Here is a 21,854-nt window from a genome sequence, read left to right as displayed (position 1 = left end):
TACTATCAAATTCAAACAATGTCGTTACCTACAAAGGCTACTCAAGTTATATTTGAACGAAACCCCCCAAATGGTGGTATCATTGCAGATACATCCAAGCCAGATGCAACATTTGCGGTGAAAGAAACCAAACTTGACACAGACTTGAAAAAAGGAGATTTGCTAATCAAGGCATTATACTTTTCCAATGACCCAACCCAGCGCAATTGGCTTAGAAAAAAAGGGAATGAAGCTAGAAATTACTCAAAAAATGTCTACGAAGGTGATGTGATGGAAGCTTATGGACTTGCTGAAGTGGTAAAGTCAAATGCAGATGGTTTCAAAGAAGGTGATGTCATCAGCTCAAGGATCCAGTGGGCAGACTACTCAATCTTACCAGCAAATGCTGTATTCAACAAGATTGACACCAGTACAGGCTTGCCATTGCCTTATTATTTGTCGGTTTTGGGAATGACTTCATTGACTGCATTCTTTGGCTTAACTGAAGCGGGTCAATTGAAGAAATTCTTGTCCAAGAAAGAGGAAAAAGGACCTATTGTTTGCGTTTCAGCTGCTTCCGGTGCTGTTGGCTCCACTGTGGTGCAAATAGCCAAGCACTTACTTGGTGCTTCCAAAGTAATTGGTATTTGTGGATCTGATGAAAGAGCAAAATGGGTGGAGAAGCTTGGTGCTGATTTGTGCGTTAATTACAAGAATCCTGATTACCAAAGCCAAATTGTAAAATTTCTCAATGGTGACTACATCAACGTTTACTTTGACAATGTAGGAGGTGAAATACTTAGTTTTGTTTTAAGTCAAATGGCAACATTTGGAAGAGTTGCTGCTTGTGGTGCTATATCGGGCTACAATAACCCCAAAGCTGCCACAGTTACGAGCTGGTTCCACATTATAGCTCAATGCTTGACAGTGGAAGGATTTCTTGTCAATGTTTACAAAGAACAATTCCCTGAAGCTATTGACATCTTATCAAAGGCAATAAAGGAAAAGAAATTGGATGTTGATGATTCCATTCATGTGGAGGCATTGACTGGTGATTCTGAAGAACAAAAGTTTGCCAAAGTCCCCCAAATTTGGAACCAGTTGTTTACAGGAGATAAACCAAAGGGTAAATTATTAATCAAGGTTGCCTAAGGAAGGGGTTTCGTTTTTTTGAGTTTTATAGGATTTGTTCAGGTCTGAATATACGCAAGTTGTCATTGGTCTCTTTCATGAGGTAGTAACGATTGGACTGACGGAAAGATGTTTGTGGTTGTATCCAATCTGAACACCTTGTAATCCATCTTTAAATAGCATCGACACAGTTGTAAAAAAAAAAAACACTCCATATCAAAAATGTAAACAAAGGATCAAGTTTTTCTTTTTTACAACCAAAATCACCACCTTGGCACGAATCCACATAAACACCACATTACCATATCATGAGTATATGAGAAAAATGCAGGGACCAACTAATCAACTTTCCAATCTAGAGAATATTGGTAATTTGGAAATTCAGCTACTGAACCATACAGCTTCCACCGATCAAGCTAAATCTGACACAATTAGCAAGAAAGCCACGTTGACAAAGTATCAGGAGAACTTTGACAATGTGAATGATTTAGAAGGATTTGAGTTTTATGATGAGTTATCGTTCTCAAAGTTTTCAAGCACCAATGCACTTGCCAAATCGTTACCGATCCTAGTACGTGAAGGAAATGGTGATGAATCGCCATTTATGAAGAGACTACAAGAGAAGTCTGGGTCAACCTTTAAAACTGATCATGCTAGTGCGTTTCGGTCTTCTCCAGTACTGGATCGCCATGGTTCCACGAAGCACCAAACTAGCAAGTTTCAATCGTCACATCTACTACAAGAAATACCAGAAACTAAACTTAACAATTTCAATGAATTCAGTCCGGCAAAGTCAATTGGTGATGTTAACTCAACGCCGAAACACAAAAGAAGCACTTCAGTGAAGATATCGTTGACTCCAGCACAAAAAACGCGGCCAAAGGATAATGTACACACACTGACAGCACTCGATAATTTTGAATTTGGTACGTTAATCGGTAACGGGGCATTTGCAAGTGTTTACAAAGCAAAGAACTTGGCAACGGGGCGTATTGTTGCAATTAAACAAATACGGCTCGAACAGGACCAAAATGTTGGTGTTTTGATGGGAGAGATTGGTCTTTTGAAAATATTGAAGCATGCAAACATTGTCAAATACCATGGGTTTGTTAAAACGTCAACCACCTTGAATGTTATACTTGAATATTGTGGAGGAGGCTCGTTACGACAGTTGTACAAAAAACGCAAAAGTGGCCTTCCTGAGGTTGAAATTGTCAAATACGTGAAAGAAATTTTAGCTGGTCTAAATTACTTGCATGAACAAGGTGTGGTGCATAGGGATGTTAAAGCTGCCAACGTCCTTTTGACTGATAACGGTGAAGTCAAATTGGCTGATTTTGGGGTTGCTTCTAAGGTGAACTCGCAACATTATACTGTGGTAGGAACGCCAAATTGGATGGCACCAGAAACTGTTCTTGGGGGTGAAGGTCTTTGTACTGCAAGCGATGTATGGTCACTCGGTGCGACAATAATTGAACTATTCACAACCAATCCACCTTATCACGAGTTGAATGCAATGGCCACTCTTCATGCTATTGGTACTGACGACCATCCACCGTTGCCAAAAAACATATTATCCTTGGCACGTGATTTCCTTTTGGAGTGTTTTCAAAAACAACCAAATTTAAGAATAAGTGCAAGCTTGTTGCTTAAACACAGATGGTTGCACCAGCTGTTGGGTAATCTGAATCACGAGAAGAAGAGAAATTCACTTTTGCTAGCACCGGATGAGCCAGTTGCATCGAACTATTCAAATCATGAATCTACCAATAATGTTGACACTGCGATGCAACCCAAGTTTTCCAGGACTCAATTAATTCAAAAGACTAAGCTTTCCAAAAATGATCTTTTGAATAAATTTCATGAAGACGAAGATCGGGAACTGTTTTCGTCATCAATATTTGCAAAGGGTAGTTCACTCCCCATCTTAAATAAAGATACAGAGAATAAGGAAGAGCAGGATCCGTTCTTGGATATTGAAGTGGATAATTTTGACACCAATGAGATTGAAATTCAAACAAAAATGGAGTACTTGATGACAAAGTTGTCCCACAATTTGGAGCAATTACATTCTGGTAATGTGGATAATGTCGAGAAATTAATCAAAGTGACTGGCAGAATGCTACACTTAGTCAAAAAGTATCCATTTCTGCACGACACCTTTATTCGAGATCATGGTGTGCTTTCGCTCATGGAGTTGTTGGAGTCTCATCAAGATATACCGAAACAAAACCAGCTATGGTACTATACTTTGTCTGTGTTGAACTATGTGTTTGAGTCAAACGTGGGGCAATTGGAGAATTTTTGCTTTCTTGGAGGAATACCTACAATAGCGCATTTTAGAAGCTCGGCTTACGACAAGCGAGTAAGGATTGAAGTCGCTAGATTTATCAACAGGTTGAACGTTTCAAACAATGCTTTGTCGATGTTTGTTTCATGTGGTGGACTTAGATTGGTTGCCAAGTTTGTTGAAGAGGATTTTGACACTACCCCCATATTCCCTTTGGTTGCTATTGATACAATTCACAATATTTTGATTAGAGATGTTAGCAAATCGAAGTCTGATATATGTCGAATTTTGACCAAACATGGTGTCCTATTTTGGTTTGTCGTGTTGTTGAATATGATCTTGAAAAGGTGTCATCATTCGAGTTACAGCGTTGCGCAACAAGACGAATTGGAGCTGGCTGCTGGTAAAATTGTTGATGTTCTTCGATTTTTCAGTCAAGCAGAGACAAAAGTCAGAGTGGCTGTTGCTAATGTCGATATATTCAAACTTTTGGTCAAGCTATACGACAATTTGACTTTTACTCAGCAGATTGTTGTCTTGGGGTTCTTTAGGTCGATGTCGTGTATTGGAGATGTTTTGAAATACCTCTACAAAGCTGACATTTTGGAGTTTTTGGCTAGTTTGTTGGAAAAATATGTGCCATCGAAGTCCAACTATAAGGAAGTGATCAACAATCTTGCGCCACTTATTTACAATTGCCTTTCCCTAAATCATGCAAAGGAAGTTGAGTTTGTCAAATTGGGAGCACTTCCGCATTTGAGGTCTCTATCTTTGGTCAAACTACCTTTTCGGCAATTTATATTGCCCATTATGTGTGAGTTGGTCTATTGCGGCAAGTCTATCAGGGCAAAGTTGAGATCGTGCGATATCCTTGGATTGTATTTTAACTTGCTACTTGATCCATATTGGCAATCGAATGCATTGGAATCACTATATGCTTGGTATCAAATGAGCCCAAGACACGTTAAACTTGACGGGCCCCAAGCAAATAGCTGTTTAGCTGCTGGATTTCTTTTACCCAACGTTGCTAGTTTAGAATCAGTTCTTGATGTTTACTTGAAATTAATGACCATGGACGCTACGTTGGTTAGAACTATGCTGGAGGTGAATATAGTTGAAAACATTGTGGTGAAATTGAAATATCATCATCAACATCCGGTGATACAGGTGCTGTTATTGAAGATCTTGAAGCATATACTAATGAATGTGGTGATTGCAGGATTCAATCGTCCAAACGAGAAGGAAAAAGAGGTGATAGGACAAGTTGTCGAATTATTGCAAGGTTTACCTTTACGTCAAACCTCGCTTTTGGTGGGTGAAATCTCCACTGAGATTTTGCATTTGCTTCAACGCGGAAATTAATGACTGAGGGAAGAATCATTTGTATTGAAAAATTTTCCCCCCTCGCCATGTGCGAGCTAACGGTGCAGAACAGAATACGTGGAGATTCACTTGTGTATAGCTATTTTAAAAGATGACACCGGCAAGTTAAAAATTCAACACATTGTAGATCAAAATTCAACCTAGTGTCCCTGATTCCAAAGTGGCAAAATTTGATGGGTAGCGCTCTCCATCTTTTTTCAATTTTTTTCACAAATGCCGAAAGGAATGTGTGGGGAGGGAGAAGATTAAGATCCATATTCAGTTCGGCAACCACTCACTGCTATGTTCCCCATACCATATCCTTCTTCAAGAGTATCTCAACTAGATGCAAACATTTTAGACTCTGAGCTATTCACACTTTTGAAAGACCAATTATCATCCATTTTCCAGCTTCACGAAAACCAAAACTCACTCGCTAGCAAGCTTTCATACAATCGTCACCCAGAAACTTATTCGTTGCTTTTGAATTTACTCATTTTTAAATTGACAATATGGAAATCAGGCTCCTCGTATGGGTCATCGTTACAGAATTTAAAACTAACGGATTCTAGAACTGGGAAAATTATTGGGCTTAATAAAAAGGGGATTTTGTTGGCGGCGTTGGTTGGTACATACTTGTACAAAAAGTTGGAAACGGCACTTTACCAAATCAATGAAATAACGGGACAGGACGACGAAGAAAGCACCTCGTTGTTTCAAAGATTGAAACACGTCATATTGAATAATCGAACGGCAATATTGACAAGGATAGATAATACTTTGAAAACGGTTAATTTACTCAATTTCACTGTGTTTTTAATCAATGGAAAGTATCCATCGATCCTTCATCGATTACTTGGGATCATTGAAACGCCCATAATTTCAGATTTATTAAAATTTAATGGAAGCAACGTCAATTATGAATTTCAAAATCGACAATTGGTTTGGAATGTAATGACGGAATTCTTGGTGTTTCTTTTACCATTGTTGCAATTGCGCAAGATTAGCAAATTTACTAAGAAATTGTATCATAGAGCCAATGGACCAAATACAATTGAATTTGAACTGGGCAATAATGATGCAAAACAATTGACTCCTTATACTAATTTACCGGTGCTGGAATGTGCCATTTGTCATTACAACAACCATCAAGCAGCACAGTCAGGGGGTAGGGTGTTTACAACAGCAGGGCCGGTAACAAATCCATGTATCACAAATTGTGGCCATGTGTATTGCTACGTTTGTATTGCTACTCAATTCAATGTGATGAAATCAAGTGGTGATGATGTTCCATGTTTGAGGTGTGGAAGTAAATTGGAGTGGTTTAAAGAGTTTGAAGCAGACGAGAAGGCCATTGATGTAGATGCTATAACAATAACAATGGATGATGAGGATCAACAAGAGTCTGATGATGAAGTAAAGCAAGAGAAACCAAGTGGAAGTAATGATGGTTCAGATGGAAGTGATGATGATGAAAGTATTGAGAGTGGATCGAGTTATGGGCTAGCTGAGTACACTCACTCGGAAAAACCGATGGGCGTAAAGATTGAAAGAAAGCTCAGTAGCGTGCTGAATATATTCCAAGATGATGATGATAACCTGGAGAGTTTGAGCGAGGATGATGATGATGACTATAGTGAAGAAGAGGAAATCGATGCTGACGAAGCGTTACTATGATGTTTGTCCTTTTTTATATAAGTTCTAATAAAAGATTTGAACCTTTATCTTCCTTGGATAAATTCTTTTTCTCCTTTTTCAACTGTTGTTGTAATGTTTTGGCCTGTTTTGAATTGGCCAATTGTAAAACTTCATATGCTGCAACCAACACAAAAGCCGGTTGACCACGAGTCCAATCCATCAACTTGTCATTACTCAAAATCTCATCAACTGCCCTTTCAGCAAAGTCAACACCAATTCCAGGTATGTTTCCTGCACCTTCAACTTGGATCAATTTTTTAGATTCATTGTCAAATTTGAAGAGGTTTCCATGCATCAATGCCTTGATTGATCTCGACATAAATGGAATTTTGTTCAACAAATGGTAATCTTCCAATATATCTCCCTTTATGATTTTATTGAAAATTGTATCCAACAACTGCGGTCTATACTTGGAGTTGACTTTTTCATTGGTGGTTGCAATTGTTAAAAGATCAGTGATAAATTGAGCACCAATATTGACTGACAATAATTTATCAAATTCACCACTTTCACGACTATCAAGCAATGCTTTGTAAATTGGTTCAATGGATTTGTCAAACAACTCTTGTCTTTTTATCACTTTATCCTTTTTCGATGTCTTGGCATAGGCCAAGTCTTGATATTTCAACAATGCTTGTTTGACATTTGGAGAAAAATATTTACCATCCAACCCACGCAATATATACAAAATCGGCCTTCTGGAAAACTTGTCTTGCACTAATGGTGGGAGCTCTTCGGAAGTAAACATTTCACTGCAAAATGACTTGTAGGTTAATACAGTATCATCCACAGCCAAAAATAATGTAATCAAGACAACATTTCCGTATTCATTTTTGATCAATTCTTGTCTATGGGTTTTCAAGCTCTTAATTATACCTTTTCTTTCCTTTGCATTCGCCAAGGCAATTATACAGCATGCAACTTCTGACCCTTCTTGAGTGTGCACCAATTCGGCAAATTGTTCACTCAATAAATCAATGAAATCCCTAATGGCCGAATCGTTGGCGTCGATATCTTCAACCAAAACACTCACATATTCTTTCATTGCTGCATGCAAGATTTGGAAACCAGTTGATCCTTTTTCAACTGATGCTTTAATCGTTCCGTACAAATTTTGCATAATGAGTTGTTTCTTTTCCGAAGACTCTTTGATAATATCGACAACTGTTTTGCCCTTGCCGGAATCTCTAAACACGGCATATTCACTTCCCCAAAATTCCCTAATCATTTGCTGTTTTTGTGCAGCTGTAGAATACAACACAAACAAATCTTCAACAACGTATGCGCCTTCCCTGTGTCTCATCAACTTACGAAGCTTACCATGTAGCTCATTAACAATAGCTTCACGAGACTCCTTTGACCCATAGTGCAATATCTTGATGAGCAAATACTTACCATATGCTGAAGTGGCTAATTGATAAAAAGAGCCTTTCAATGCATCCACAATTTTGTCTCTTCTTTCCTTACCGGAATACTTGATCAATGTCTGTACTACCCTTGATGCATCGTGTTTCAAAACCAAGTCGTTTATTACATCATGCGACAATTCCCAAATTTCGTCACATAACTTATCACGTTGTGCTTTTGTTGGTGCCGGATGTTTTACTCTAAGTTTCTCCCACAATTTCTTGATATCTTGCACCTTGGCGCCGGATTTTCTTTGTAATTTTCTATCACTTAGTAATTTCCTTTGCTCAGAGTGTTGTTCTCTTGATGTTTTTTTATTTGGGTCGACTGATTTTGTTGCATTTTCTTTCTCTTCAACATCGCCTACTTCAACTTCATTGAGGTCATCCAACTCGTCCTCATCTGGCTCAACCTCGTCTAAATCGTCTAATTCGTCATCATCCGATGCGCCTGAATTACTCGCTGATTCCTGGTCATCCTCACTTACTGATAAATCTTCACTACTTGAATCAGGTTCTGATTCTAATTGTGCAACTTTTGACTTCGAGTCATTCAACTTCACCTTCTTTGTGCTGGGACTAGCTACGGCTCTATCACTTTGACGCTTGGTGCCCTTTAATTTATTCCCCATCTTGTAGTTATTGAAATTGATGTTGATATTGATGAATGAAAGAAGTGCATCGAGATGGGATGGGAAACTCATCGCGAGAATGAAAAAAAAAATATTTAATAAGTACGACCGCGCTACCCCTCCCCATAGAAAAACCGTAAACATCTCTCATCTCAACCTGGTTAGAATTGAATGAGATATAAAGTGTGATTCGTGTCAGTGCCTCTGTGCTTTCTCATTTTGTTGTAGCGTCCTTTTGCCCTATGAGCGTATGTCAGAGCGTGAATTGAGTAGATGCGCTCTACACTGGAAGAGAGAGAGCTCCTACAAAAAGGGTAATTACTGCGGCTTTGTCGTTTATCTTTTTTTCTTCTTGTTCGCTGAGAGAGGAGGGATTTGACAGAAATCATTCCATGCACATAAACCCCCCCTACCCAACTCATCAAACTCCACAGCCACCATGTTTAGAGGTACAGTGAGGAAAACTATTCCTTTAGTTGCATTTGCAGTAGGTGCAGTTGCGTTTCCCAAAGATTGGAGAAAAGGTCAATTTGCCACTGATCGTAAACTAAATCATATCAATGACGCAGTCATTCAACAAATTGAAGCCACTGATGAATTTAAGAAACTTGCATCCAACCCCAATGTCAAACATTACACATCAAGTAAATCATTTCCTGAACAGCATCGCTCCAACTATATAAACACAGGCATTTTATTTGGACCTGATTTGATGGAAATTGATCCACTTGTATTTGTCAATGAATCAACTGGGGAATTGACCAGTTTCTATCATTTAGGGGATAAGTTGATTAGTCAAGACGGACAAATCCACAACGGAATTATTGCCACGATATTGGATGAGGGCTTATGTTCAGCTGGTTTTAGTAAACTACCTTCCAAAAGAGGCGTTACCGCTAGTTTACTGATTGATTTTGAAAACCAAGCTCCACCTCAAAGTACAGTTGTGTTGCATTCAAGAGTTAAAGAAGCCAAGGGTAGGAAAGTTGTTATTGAAGGATATTTGGAAACTTTGGCAAATAAGGGGAATAAACCATTGTTGATTGCTAAAGCCAATTGTGTACTTGTAGAGCCACGATGGTTTAAGTATTTCGCATGGTTGCAAATATAAGTAAAGTTATGTCAGGAGAGAGATGGATGCAGTTAAGCTCTGGTTTCATACCGTAGGCGTATTGTTGTGGTCTGAAAGCTTTTGTAGCATCATAATAAATTGTGGTAAATCTAGAACCACTACAATTCGAAATGAAAAAGAGTAAAATAAAAATAAAAACAAATAAAAAAGTGTGGGGGAGAATCTTCATCGTAATCAATCGTTTCGATTCGAATTGGACTGTCCATTGCGAAATTGAGGTGGAATTCCGTTCCATTACTCAATTAGGTTATGGACAGTCCAATGGTTACCGAAAAGGAGTGAAAGGGTTACTTACGCACACACACACACACACAAACACACTACCTCTATCTCTTTGTCTCTGTCAAATTGTGGTGGCGGTGAGGTATTCTTTCTTTAACTGTATTGTATTGATAGCAATCATAAAGGACTATTTTTCTTTCTCTGTTTATTACACAAAGATGGTAGCAATGAAATAAAACATCAATCAACCAACCAACCAATTACTTCAGTAGATGGCGGGCTATGATGCTGAAAGGCAATTGACTTTGTACCGAGTTAGACGAAGTCATGTGGGGTCATTCCATTCCATTGATTACCCAATTGAAACAAAAGCTTGTAAAGTTAACACGTAATGCTTCTTCTTTTTTTGTCTTTTATTTGTTTTCTTTATGATTATAATATTGCTGTACGGTATGGGTGGGTTAGTGAATTGTATTGTCTTTGTTGCATGTGCAAAATATTACACAAAAGATGGAAAAGGTTGCTACTTTTCACACACACCTTCGTCTCTTGCCTCGAGACGAAATTGTTTTGAGAGACTGTCGTTGTTGTTTGCAATCACACTATAAATAGGGGACCAATTCCATCTACTCTTTTTCTCCTTCTCTTTCTCTTCTTCTTCTTCTTCTTCTTCTTCTATTCATTAGTTTTATTTTTGGAATTCAATTCACATTAACAAACAACTAAAACAAAAAAAACAATAATATGTCTGACTTAGGAAGAAAAGATCTCGGTGACAAAGTTGAAAGCAAGGTCAAACCAGACTCTCAAAAGTCTACTTTTGAACAAGCTAAGGACAAGGTTACTGACGCTGTTGACAGCTTGGCTGGTAAGGGAACTTCAGAAAATGACAAGTCTGCTACTCAATCTGCTTCTGACGCTGTCTTTGGTGACAAATAGATTAGCTTTTGATTTGTCTTGCAGCTAGTTTTGCTAGAGTTTAGAGTTGTGCTTTTTGGCCCAGCTCATATATAGCTTTATCTATAATAAAATACTCAATTGAAGTTAAAAACATCACTCTTGTTGTAGGCTGATTGGTGTGTGTTGGTGTTTAATTCGTGTATCATCTTTGGAGATCTATGCCCCACGTACCATTTATTGAACAAATCAAACTACATCTATTACTTCCACCCTTTTATCAAGAGCTACAACTCTCTTATAAATTAAAACTAAAAAGTAATAAAATATGAGGGATTATAAAAGTATCATTTAGACACATCAGTTTATGTTTCGTGATGCCGAAGCATTCACTCAAATGACAGATTAAACACTACTTACTGCTCTACCCATCTGAATTGTTCTTCAAACAATTTGTATTGAATTATTAAAACTATATATTCTTTTTAGCTATACCCTTTCACTTTACTTGTCACCAAAAACAGTGTCGGAAGCCTTTTGTGGAATTGACTTGTCGTGCTCAGAAGTTCCCTTACCAGCCAAACTATCAGCAGCATTGGCAACCTTATCTTTAGCTTGTTCAAAAAGGGTTTTTTGGGAATCAGGCTTAACTTTGCTCTCAACCTTGTCACCGATATCTCTTCTACCTAAGTCAGACATATTATTGTTTTTTTGTTTTAGTTGTAGTTTTGTAGTGTTGTATGTGGATGTGTAATGAAGTGGAGTAAGAGAGAGTTGAATAGATGGGAACATTTGATCCTATTTATACCACCTTTTTCCCCCAACTTACATACACACGTATTTTCCTCGAGGATTAAAATGTAAACAAAAGCAAAACAACCGCCCTATTGTTGTTGTTGTTGTTGTTGTTGTTGTTTACTTGTCTCGGTTTTTAGATTGTGGCAAAAAAAATGAATGACCTCCTTCAATTGCCCCTCCTCCTCCCCTTCCCCTTCCCCACTTTGTACAACAAATACTTTGTCCCTTGTAACATGTAGGTATGTCACTCTGCGTGTGTTTGCTATGACATCAATAAAGGTGTGACGTCGTAATAAAAAGAAAGAATACTATGCGGCATAGAGTTTGGATTTGGTTGCTATTGATTTTGTGTCATATAGACCAAAAAAAAAAAAAAAAAGACTAAGGGCAACAGCACAGCAAGGTGGTGGTGGTGGTGGTGGTTGTTGTTGGGTTGCTACGGAGACAGAGTCAGGGGGAGTCACTCGTTATTTCCATCATCATTATGATCATCACAGTTGGGTTTTATTACTCACTGTGAACTATTGTTTCTCCACTAAAGTTTTGACAATAAGATGGATCTGGTACAAGATTAAAACTTTACTTTTTTACGAGATAATTGGATTAGTTACCCCTTACCCAGGTCTACACACAATTTAACCTCGGTAGTCGTGTCAATTCCATGGGCACTTGTATACAATTTCGAAAAGGTAACCGCAACTTCAGTGTATCAAAAGTACTGTCGGTTGTTGATACATCTTTGTAACTTCCACCGTACGTCCTTTTTTCCTGTCAACACCAATAAACCGATAGGACAACATCTTTCCTTCTTTTCCTTTTTTTTTTGCAAAGTTTGTCTACCTAAAGCGGAGCATACGCTTTTGATTTTTCAATCGAACTTTAGTAGCGGATTAATTTACGCACAATTTCAACCAATTGTACTGCGTACAGCCATTGACCAAAAGAATTGGGCCCAATGTCTCTCAGTAATGGAAAACCCTTTCTCAAATGCGTGTCAAGCTTTGGTACTAGGTGCCTATGATGGACAAACTGGATGTTTCTTGGTCTTGTTGAAGTAGAGGTACGCATTGGGACACTTTCAAAAGAGAAGAGCCCTTATGGGAATGTGTTTTTCACTTTGTTCCCGAAGATGCATAACAAGAGAGGATGGTAAAGATGTGTGGGTGTAGTGTAAAATTGGCATGAAATAGGCAGTCGCAATTGCGTCTTGCATAAACTTGCAACTAAAAATAAAAAACTAAAAAAATTGAGAATCGTTTTCAGACGCGACGAGAGAGAAACAAAACAAAAGCTTCAGATACACACTGCACAAGTTTTTACTCTTCAGACTGTACACTCATATCTCCAAAATGACAGTCTCTATCAACAAAGCAGAACAAGCATATTTGGATCTCTGTCAAAAAATCATTGACGAAGGAGAACATCGACCAGATAGAACCGGAACGGGAACCAAATCCCTCTTTGCCCCACCACAATTACGGTTCGATTTATCCAATGATTCGTTCCCATTGCTAACTACTAAACGTGTATTCTCCAAGGGGATAATACATGAACTCTTGTGGTTTATTGCTGGATCCACGGATGCCAAAATCTTGAGTGAAAAAGGAGTTAAAATATGGGAGGGCAATGGTCTGCGAGAATTTTTAGACAATCTTGGATTGACCCATCGTCGTGAAGGTGATTTGGGACCAGTTTATGGGTTTCAATGGAGGCATTTTGGTGCTGAATATAAAGATTGCGATACTGACTATACTGGCCAAGGTTTTGATCAGTTGCAAGATGTAATTAAGAAGTTAAAAACTAATCCATATGATAGAAGAATCATCATGTCAGCTTGGAACCCACCGGATTTCCTGTTGATGGCGTTGCCCCCATGTCATGTCTTTTGCCAGTTTTATGTCAGTTTCCCTAATGAGTCTCAACTGGCTTCTAACTCCAACACCAGCAACACCAAGAAAGCCAAAATATCAAGCAGACCAAAATTATCCTGTTTATTATATCAAAGATCGTGTGATATGGGCTTGGGTGTACCTTTCAATATTGCATCATATGCATTACTCACAAAGATGGTTGCTCATGTGGTGGATATGGATTGTGGAGAATTTATCCATACCTTGGGTGATGCCCATGTATATTTAGATCATATTGATGCATTAAAGGAACAAATGACAAGAATACCAAAACAATTTCCCAAATTGGTGATCAAGGAAGAAAGAAAAGATGCAATTAAAACTATTGATGATTTTAAATTTGAAGATTTTGAAATTGTTGGATATGAACCTTATCCTTCAATCAAGATGAAAATGAGTGTTTAATAGCGTCTGAATGGAGCTGTCTTTAATCAAAGTGGGTTTCTGCTAAAAACTGATCTCTAGTTTAGTTAGAATTAAATATAAACAAGTACTATATACGTTCATAATTGGCGACCCTCTTCTAGTTAGGCATTCCGAAGATCGAATATATCAAGGTCCCAATCTGTATTAAGGCTATGCTTACGTTTCTTTGCTGGCTTGTTGTTTATCTTGTTTGTCAAATTTGAAAGCGGTTTCCTTTTCCCGCTCTTGGTGGTTGCATTTGATGCATGATCATTGCTCTCGGTGGACTTGGTAGGGGAAAGATCCAACTCAATCACTTCGCGCTCAATTGCCACTGGGATAGTTTTCTTTTCGTGGGTGTTTGGTTGTGGTTCGTGTTCTGTTTCAACCGCGGGAGAATCCTCTTTGATTTGGATTCTTTTCAGTCTCCTTTGTTTGGTAATTGAACCAGGTGTACGCACTTGAGAGGTTGGCTTCTTTCTCAATCTGGTGGGTCTCCTTGGACTCGTATCATTGTCCAACTCAATGACATTCACGGGTTTTTGTTGTGGCGCAGCTTCACCCACCTCTTTGTGACAAATTTTATGTTTAGAGTTTGTGTTGTGTCCTTCACTACCCTTAGATTTATCATCATGTCCGCTACCCTCCGCCCCATCATCTGTGATAGCAACGTCCTGTTGTTTCTCTTTTATCTCGCCATCACACTTCAAACTCTCCAAAACGGCTTCATATTCCAGCATATCAGGCAATATCGACGTCAGCTTCTCTTTCATTTGTCTCGACTCAATGTTCCTCTCTTTACAATTTTCTTGTTTCTCTTTCATTTCCACAAATGACGACTCATGGCGACCGAATTCTGCTAAAAAGTTACTTTCTTCATCATCCTTGTCCTTTCTCTCTCTCGATGGATTCTCTACTATTACTGGGCTTAAAGGCCCCTCAACACCACCACCATCTTTTTGTTCATCATCACTGTTAATTGTTGGCTCTTTTGCAAACACCCCAACCAGTCTTATATCAAACATCTCCTCTGAATCCAGTTCATCCAAAATGCTCAGAAACTTGGATGAGGATTCAAATTGGTCATTTTTTTTGAAAAAATGTGGTATTTCAAACTTCTTTGTTGTAGGTTCATCTCTCGTTGCCGTATCTAAAGGAGTGAGGATTGACTTGGCTTTTGAGATGGATTGCATGGACTCTCGCCTTGTCAGCAATGGCTTTGCTTCATGTCCCTTTTTCCTCTCTTCAATTTTATTGCTCGTATATGCGCCAGCAGGTTGTGGTATACCCACATCTATCCCATTATCAATGCGTATTCGATGCAATAGCTTCTTACTAACATTGAAACTGTTTACCAAATTCTTCTCCACCAACTCAAGTGCCAGATTGAGCGCGTCATTTTTCCGAAGCCTAATGAGCTCATCATTCATTGAAGTGATTTTATCTTCTAGCTCAGTGATTCGTGCCGATAAGATTCCATTGCGTCTTGCGAGCACCTTGTTTTGATTTATATACTGCTGCAATTGCGATGTTGTTGTTGTTGTCGTTGTTGTTGCGAGCTCGTCACCATGGCTATTATCCTCCTGTGAGATGTGTGTTGCGGGGTTGTGTATAGTAGCTCTTCGAGATGTATTGTCTCTTGACTCTCCAAGATCTGCTTTTCTTGCCATTTGAGCTGATGTGTTAGGTGGGGGATTTTAGAATTGGTTGCTTATAATTTTCAAAATGTAAACAAATCACGAAACAAAAACAAAAACAGAAAAATCAACGCGATATCAGATCCCAAAAGTAACCTTCACAGACACTAGATCTTGCACCCACTTATGACAAGACAAAACACCGCAATTTATCAAAAGATTGCTGAAAAGAGAGCAAACTTGGAACTTCTAAGAGAGTTCAGACTGTTGACTGATGAATTAGCCAATGAATTGGAACAAATTGGCGATCAATTGGAAACAATGAAAGATGGAACAAGTAGTGTGGCGTTGATTTTATCTAATTGGCAACGAGTGATCCAATCAATCTCATTGGCATCGCTAAGCTTGCTAAAACTGACTAACACGGCCACAAACGAGGAAGTAGATCAAGATGCATATCCCGAACCCTTGATCAGAATAAATTTACAAGATGAAAACGAAGATGAACAAGAAAGTGAGAGTAATGACGAGCTAAATGGACGATAAAGATATCAGATAATTCACCTGTTGTTTTATTCTACCTTGTCTAGTATGACCCTTCCTAGATTATGACGATCTTGGCTTGTTCTATAACCATGTGTACCCAAGATCTAAAAGAATCATCATCGAGTCGCTTTTTCAACTCATTCAACAACTTCTCATCAAACTCACTCAAAGAAGGGTTCAAAGTGTCATTCAAATTGACATTCTCTAGCAACTGGTTCAATTGAGAAACGATATTTGGTTGACTCACAAGGGTTTTGAACAAGATGCTTGATTCCACTTCATGCTTCACCACATCATCGGTGCCATTGATGGTATGCTTGACTTCAGTTCCCAATGTTAATAGACGTAGTAAAATAATATTGATAGATTCATTAGTGTGCTCTTCATTCGAAAATGTTTGCGCCACTTTCAAAGCGTAGACAAACCCATAATCTTGTAAAAACTTGGGTTCAATAACGGTCAACAACTCAATCAATAACAGCTCGTTCAAACGCAAATCACTCGATAATGGTCCAAATATGTTTGCAGCGATAGAATTTGCATCAGCTTTGTCAATTTTTTTATTGAGGAATTGACTAGCAAAATTTTCCTTCTTGATAGCAGCAATTCTTCCCCCACCAGCAACGACATCTCTTACCTTGATTTGGTAACGAACCTTCATCAACTCATTATCAAATTGTTTCTTTGTAGATGCGCCCACGGCAATTGCTGACAACTTACCCAAAGAGAGCTGAGTCAACTGATTGTTAATCAGTTCTTTATTATATGACGCTGCTAATCCCAATGCTTTTGACGCTAATTCAAAGTCATCATCAAGTAAGTATCGAATCCATGACACACTCGATGTCGATTCTGGATTCTGTTTAAAGTATTGCAAAAGGAAATGCTTGTAATTGGAAAACTCAAGCAACAACTTCTGGTATTCGCCATTGTTTATGTAGTGTTCGTATACGCAGGCTGCGAATGGGTATCCAAATTCTTCAAAGTATAATCCGTAGTTTAGTTGCTCAATTGACTTCGAATCTCTTTCTGTATCTAAAATTCTCGCAAGCGATGCAAAATCGTGGTATTTCTCAGCAAGGACTTTTGCCTCTTTGACCAAGCCCAATTTCAACAATGCCGTGATCCAATTCTTTTTCTTCTGCGCATAAAACGTGCTGAGCTCTTCATATTGTGTGTCAAGCCTTTGTTCCTTTGTGGACTTTATGGCACTAGTGTAAAAATAATATAATACCTGAACGATACAAGAAGCGTCATACTTGTCACTGTTATTTCCAATGACAAAATCTTGTGTGAACTGTGATTCGACACTGTTTAGCACTTCACTGTCAAACAACCATGACATTCCAACTTCGTCACTATACCTCACAGCATTCAAATACACACCATCGTGAATTGTAGTAACAACCAATGAGGACGTAGAAAGAGTGGTTTCCTTCAAATGGTCAAGGAACGAGTTTAATACCTCGCCTATGTTTTCAATCTCTGAAATAAAAAACTGCCTTGGTTCAGGCCTAATCTTCCTGAATACTTCCATGTAAGTCTCGTTAGCATCAATGTATTTCCATAAGTTCAGTGCGCAATTTGTTTTTTCCAAATTCTTGACAACTTCTGCAATCATTGGAAAATCGTCGGGAAAATTCCGCTGACAGTATGCAATCAACTCGGTCAAAATCTTTACCTTTAGTTGTAATAAATCGGCTGTGACTGGAAGTGTATCAGGTAAATAAGGCGAGGTCGAAGTCATGACTTCTTTTATGATAGATCTAACGGCATTGTGCACCGCTATTTTCTCAGCTTTATGTATCAAGTCAAAATCAATCACTTTGGAATCGGAAAAGAATATCCCTTGCTCAATGTGTGATTTCAAAAGCAACGCTGTGTCGTAAACAATTTCCTTCTTTGGTGTTTCTGGAAACTTTTCCAATCTCAAAACACCATAGTTTTTTGTAATGAGAATGACGGAGGGATTTGAATCTGGACTTTGATTTTCGTAGCCATAACCTATCAACTTAGTAGCGGGGTTAATCCTAATAACATCTTCCCAGCGTGGCTTCGTGTACGTGAAGGTATTTTTTGGTTCAATGTAAGATGTATCCAAATCCGTCATTATGATTGTTTTGTCCATGATAACAAATGCTGTTTTACCTGGTGAAGGTAGAAATAGCCGTGGTGACGTTGAGTCATTACTGATTTTCAAATCATGCGAGCCATAGTAGAGAGCACCAGACTTATCAGCACGAAATGTTGCCAACATCAAGGTACTATTCCATTCCACCAAAGCGAGAAAATAGCTGTTGTCTTTTAATGGCCATATGTCAAGGAACTTTGATGGAGGCCCGCTTCCTGGATAGGCGTCTGGATCAACTGATAACGTTTGCTTAAATGAGGAAGCATTGTTGATATATGGCGTTGAATTAGGTGTCATTGAATTACAAGTTACCGAGTATAATGTACCAGCTGAAGTAAGAACGTATATCGCTTGCGATGTGGCAAAACTGTTGTCCTTTGCTGACCTTATTGCAACAATATCACCCTCGTCATGCACAAAAAGTTTAGCAAGGAAACTCCTCTCAGGACTGACCAATTCCATTGTTGATAGACAGGGAATGCTTCTGTAGTCTCTGAGTGAAATAAGAATACATCTTCGAAGCGACGTTGCCACAGCAATTCCTGCTGGTTCGACGTTTTCCACCAATGTTATACATTCGGTTGGTTGAAGACTTACCTGCAAGTCTAATGGCTTGTCATGAATCAACCCCAACGTTGGTGCACGCTGCACGTTTTCGTAAAACTTAACTAGCCCAGTAATTGCATCTATCAATAAAAGACCAGGGTCTCGGCCTGTCCCACTTGAAGGGGATGTTAAAATGGCCACTGGCAATTTGAACGATTTGTCAATGGGAATTTGAATGGAAAGGGGGGATGCGTCAACAGATTTGTACCGCCATACGTAAACAGAATCATTACTTATAGCAGCAGCATACTTAGATTCCGAATCCGAGTAGGCATTGACAAATGTTGTTGTTTTGAAAACACTGGGCAATCCTGGTAACCTTGAAACACAATAGTGTTTGTTTTTAGTAAGTTCTTCAGCCTTAGTAACACTGGGCTTCACAATTGGTCCCGCAAACTTTCTAGGCTTAAATATTGATGACATGTGAAGCGAAATTGAAGTGTGTAATGGTGTGCGGTGGTGTTGGTGCTCATTTTTGAATTTTGGTGTTTATTTTTTTTTTTTTTTTTTTGCTTTCAGGTAACTTTGATGCTACAACATCTCAAGATGGAAATTTTTTTCATTTTCAACAGATTACATTATCACTATACAGCCATCTATATCTTTTGCCTTTTAGTTTCTGGCTCTTCTACTTCATCAGCAAAGTACTCTTCATCAGATACATATACCTCGTCATCATCACCTTCCCCTTCCTCCTCACTTTCACTGATATCATACTTCTCCTTCAACCCCTTCATCTTCCTAGTTTGAAGCTTACTCAAATCTTGCTTACCAACATGTATTTGTGCAACCTTATCACCCATAAAATCAGTACTTATGTTCTTCTTGGTCTTTGCCTCTAATTGTTTTGGTTTCTTGAGGGCTTCCTTTTCAACCTCCGGCGCTGGTGTTCTTCTTCTACCAATCTTGAAGTCGAATCTTGGTCCAATTTCATCCAATTCAACCCTAGGCAATTTTTGTCCCGATTTAAACGTCTTCAATCTGTAAACTCTGAAGTGGACATTAGGCAAGTCCTTCTCATTATTTGAATCTTCAATCTCCCCAACTGAAAGTGATATTATAGATTGTAGACCTGCAACATCTTGTAAATCTGTCTCCTCACCACGGTAAAAATCCAAAAACATTGATTTGAGTTGCTGATAGATTGCATGGTTGTCAAATGCGGGACCGTTAAAGACAAACATGGGTTTCAATCCAATGGTAAATGTAAGCTTTTTGAAATCCTGCAATAGCTTAAGGTTGTTTTGTATCGATAACTCAATCATGTCATACACTTTATGGTTGAAGAATCTGGTAAACACCAACGTATTTGGCCTCTTTTTATTATGTGATGAAAATACCATCAACGATGAATCATTCTTTTCAGCGAAAAACTCCAACTCAGTGGCATCTTCGAATGGCCTTATTTCATTCTTTTTTGAAAACTTCTTTGCAAATGGCTTCTTTAGAGCCATCAAATCACACATAGCATCGTGAAGTAATTTGTTACCCGTCGAACCAGGAACAAAAAGTGCTGATTTTGTATTCTCAACAAGTTTGGCTTCCTTCTTAGCTAGAGCTCTCTTGGAACGAGCATTCTTTGGCTTGATCGTCTTAATCATTATCAATTGAAGAACTAGTGTTGTGGAATGTTTGGGGGAGAGATGGCTCTTTTTTTTTTTTTCTTTTCTGCCTTGCAGAGATGAGGTCAAGAATTCTAGAGAGCTACCATATGGGCTAAGATTGGAGTCACAACGATTGTTGCCCTTCGTCATCTTCTCAAGGCTCGTGTTTCCGAGAAGGCATGTGATTAGGCATATGCCACTTTAAGTAGTTTGTGGAGGAGAGCGTGGCCCCTTGTGATACCTTACGGGTTGCACTAAGCTTCCGCAATATCAAAATCTGGAGCATAACAGTCAAGATGGTGGGGTAATTTTAGTTAAAGTAGATGAGGATTCTCAGCCTGCAAATTGTGCAATTGCATAGTGTTATACCAGTCTTTTCAACAACACCTTTTTCTAAGCTAAAAAGTTATCTGGAACTTCAAATTTTATAATCTATATTTTTTGCATCCATTTCGCAACCAAAAAGGTAACGACAAAAGTTTTATTAAATCTTTTATGCGAGTTTGAAGGTCAACTACCGGATCGGAAGCTTGTGAAACAAGTTAACGAGCTCACTTCTCAGAGAGCTACATAAAGAATTCACTAACGGATCCAAAAGAAAAAATTGGTTTTTAGATTGTTTCCCATCCGTCTCAAACTTACCAACTTGTAAGTTTTTATACAATTCTACGACATGTTAGCCCAAATCTAGCCTCTCAACCGGTCTAATATAGCAGCTATCTGAAATGAAGAAAAGGTAGTGGAAGTAGATCGAAACTGGCTCGTGTTTCTATTTCTTGAAAAAAAAAAGCTGAAAAAATTAACAATAAAGGTCCTAACCAGATTCGAACTGATGTTGTTCGGAGATTTAACTTCAATAGATGAAATCAAAACCGAAAGTGATAACCAAGCTACACTATAGGACCAGAAATGGCACACAATGAGTAGCTGCATTGAAAGGTCCTAACCAGATTCGAACTGATGTTGTTCGGAAGTTCAACTTCAATAGGTGAAATCAAAACCGAAAGTGATAACCAAGCTACACTATAGGACCTTAACAACTAAGCCATTGTGCTCATTTGCTGCCAAATGGCAATGCCGGACTACTAAGAAAGTTTGAGTTGATCAGGCTAGAGCAAATCGAAACATTGTTTGGGGCGTCATTTCACCGAGCTCTTACGGTCCTTTGATCTTGGACGTATGCTCGAAAGTAGAGATGGATTTGCTAGCACAGGTGTTCAAGTGCAGTTAAAAGATTGATTATTTTACGATACCGCAAACAAGTCATTTACGCGTATGGTTGCCAAAAACTAAAAAAGGAGCGGGGCGAAAGAGGCAGTTAGAGAAAGCTACAGAGAATGATCCATAATATTGGAAATATGTTTTTGAATCTATGCTTTTTAATAAAGTTGCAATACAATAATTTTATGAAAGTAGTATAGTAGTAGTGTCAGTAGCAGTGATTCAACATTTAAAGGTATCAGCGATA

At 38.5% G+C, this 21,854-nt stretch overlaps 12 protein-coding genes and 2 non-coding genes across 14 annotated transcripts; 7 read left to right on the top strand and 7 right to left on the bottom strand. All coding sequences in view use genetic code 12, as the record gives it.

Annotated features, from left to right (window-relative positions):
- Positions 1 to 18: 18 nt before the first annotated feature.
- CPAR2_206620 (uncharacterized protein) lies at positions 19 to 1,131 on the top strand (the record flags this gene model as incomplete). Its single annotated transcript, XM_036809564.1, has 1 exon — positions 19 to 1,131. One exon carries the CDS (start codon positions 19 to 21, stop codon positions 1,129 to 1,131), a length of 1,113 nt encoding a protein of 370 aa, XP_036666188.1.
- Positions 1,132 to 1,435: 304 nt separating this feature from the next.
- Positions 1,436 to 4,762, top strand: CDC15 (serine/threonine protein kinase; the record flags this gene model as incomplete). Its single annotated transcript, XM_036809563.1, has 1 exon — positions 1,436 to 4,762. One exon carries the CDS (start codon positions 1,436 to 1,438, stop codon positions 4,760 to 4,762), a length of 3,327 nt encoding a protein of 1,108 aa, XP_036666187.1.
- Positions 4,763 to 5,065: 303 nt separating this feature from the next.
- On the top strand, positions 5,066 to 6,439 carry PEX2 (ubiquitin-protein ligase peroxin 2; the record flags this gene model as incomplete). The annotated part of the gene is made up of 1 exon (XM_036809562.1): positions 5,066 to 6,439. One exon carries the CDS (start codon positions 5,066 to 5,068, stop codon positions 6,437 to 6,439), a length of 1,374 nt encoding a protein of 457 aa, XP_036666186.1.
- Positions 6,440 to 6,452: 13 nt separating this feature from the next.
- CPAR2_206590 (uncharacterized protein) lies at positions 6,453 to 8,498 on the bottom strand (the record flags this gene model as incomplete). The annotated part of the gene is made up of 1 exon (XM_036809561.1): positions 6,453 to 8,498. The coding sequence occupies one exon, from the start codon at positions 8,496 to 8,498 to the stop codon at positions 6,453 to 6,455; it is 2,046 nt and encodes a 681-aa protein (XP_036666185.1).
- A 439-nt stretch (positions 8,499 to 8,937) lies between these two features.
- Positions 8,938 to 9,609, top strand: CPAR2_206580 (uncharacterized protein; the record flags this gene model as incomplete). The annotated part of the gene is made up of 1 exon (XM_036809560.1): positions 8,938 to 9,609. One exon carries the CDS (start codon positions 8,938 to 8,940, stop codon positions 9,607 to 9,609), a length of 672 nt encoding a protein of 223 aa, XP_036666184.1.
- A 987-nt stretch (positions 9,610 to 10,596) lies between these two features.
- On the top strand, positions 10,597 to 10,791 carry CPAR2_206570 (heat shock 9/12 family protein; the record flags this gene model as incomplete). The annotated part of the gene is made up of 1 exon (XM_036809559.1): positions 10,597 to 10,791. The coding sequence occupies one exon, from the start codon at positions 10,597 to 10,599 to the stop codon at positions 10,789 to 10,791; it is 195 nt and encodes a 64-aa protein (XP_036666183.1).
- Positions 10,792 to 11,253: 462 nt separating this feature from the next.
- CPAR2_206560 (heat shock 9/12 family protein) lies at positions 11,254 to 11,448 on the bottom strand (the record flags this gene model as incomplete). The annotated part of the gene is made up of 1 exon (XM_036809558.1): positions 11,254 to 11,448. The coding sequence occupies one exon, from the start codon at positions 11,446 to 11,448 to the stop codon at positions 11,254 to 11,256; it is 195 nt and encodes a 64-aa protein (XP_036666182.1).
- Positions 11,449 to 12,896: 1,448 nt separating this feature from the next.
- Positions 12,897 to 13,862, top strand: CDC21 (thymidylate synthase; the record flags this gene model as incomplete). The annotated part of the gene is made up of 1 exon (XM_036809556.1): positions 12,897 to 13,862. The coding sequence occupies one exon, from the start codon at positions 12,897 to 12,899 to the stop codon at positions 13,860 to 13,862; it is 966 nt and encodes a 321-aa protein (XP_036666181.1).
- Positions 13,863 to 13,984: 122 nt separating this feature from the next.
- SGO1 (Sgo1p) lies at positions 13,985 to 15,532 on the bottom strand (the record flags this gene model as incomplete). The annotated part of the gene is made up of 1 exon (XM_036809555.1): positions 13,985 to 15,532. The coding sequence occupies one exon, from the start codon at positions 15,530 to 15,532 to the stop codon at positions 13,985 to 13,987; it is 1,548 nt and encodes a 515-aa protein (XP_036666180.1).
- A 153-nt stretch (positions 15,533 to 15,685) lies between these two features.
- On the top strand, positions 15,686 to 16,045 carry DAD2 (Dad2p; the record flags this gene model as incomplete). Its single annotated transcript, XM_036809554.1, has 1 exon — positions 15,686 to 16,045. One exon carries the CDS (start codon positions 15,686 to 15,688, stop codon positions 16,043 to 16,045), a length of 360 nt encoding a protein of 119 aa, XP_036666179.1.
- Positions 16,046 to 16,100: 55 nt separating this feature from the next.
- On the bottom strand, positions 16,101 to 19,205 carry CPAR2_206520 (uncharacterized protein; the record flags this gene model as incomplete). Its single annotated transcript, XM_036809553.1, has 1 exon — positions 16,101 to 19,205. One exon carries the CDS (start codon positions 19,203 to 19,205, stop codon positions 16,101 to 16,103), a length of 3,105 nt encoding a protein of 1,034 aa, XP_036666178.1.
- A 173-nt stretch (positions 19,206 to 19,378) lies between these two features.
- On the bottom strand, positions 19,379 to 20,383 carry RPF2 (rRNA-binding ribosome biosynthesis protein; the record flags this gene model as incomplete). The annotated part of the gene is made up of 1 exon (XM_036809552.1): positions 19,379 to 20,383. One exon carries the CDS (start codon positions 20,381 to 20,383, stop codon positions 19,379 to 19,381), a length of 1,005 nt encoding a protein of 334 aa, XP_036666177.1.
- Positions 20,384 to 21,195: 812 nt separating this feature from the next.
- CPAR2_it_cp_Gln(UUG)_12 lies at positions 21,196 to 21,291 on the bottom strand. The gene is made up of 2 exons: positions 21,253 to 21,291; positions 21,196 to 21,230 (listed from the first exon to the last, which is right to left on the bottom strand). It is a non-coding gene; the product is annotated as a tRNA-Gln (tRNA).
- A 32-nt stretch (positions 21,292 to 21,323) lies between these two features.
- On the bottom strand, positions 21,324 to 21,419 carry CPAR2_it_cp_Gln(UUG)_11. The gene is made up of 2 exons: positions 21,381 to 21,419; positions 21,324 to 21,358 (listed from the first exon to the last, which is right to left on the bottom strand). It is a non-coding gene; the product is annotated as a tRNA-Gln (tRNA).
- Between the last annotated feature and the right edge of the window lie 435 nt (positions 21,420 to 21,854).

This window comes from Candida parapsilosis, contig 005809 (assembly GCF_000182765.1).
Source record: "Candida parapsilosis strain CDC317 annotated contig 005809".
Classification (NCBI taxonomy): domain Eukaryota; kingdom Fungi; phylum Ascomycota; class Pichiomycetes; order Serinales; family Debaryomycetaceae; genus Lodderomyces; species Lodderomyces parapsilosis.
This window is presented reverse-complemented; position numbering and strand designations above follow the sequence as displayed.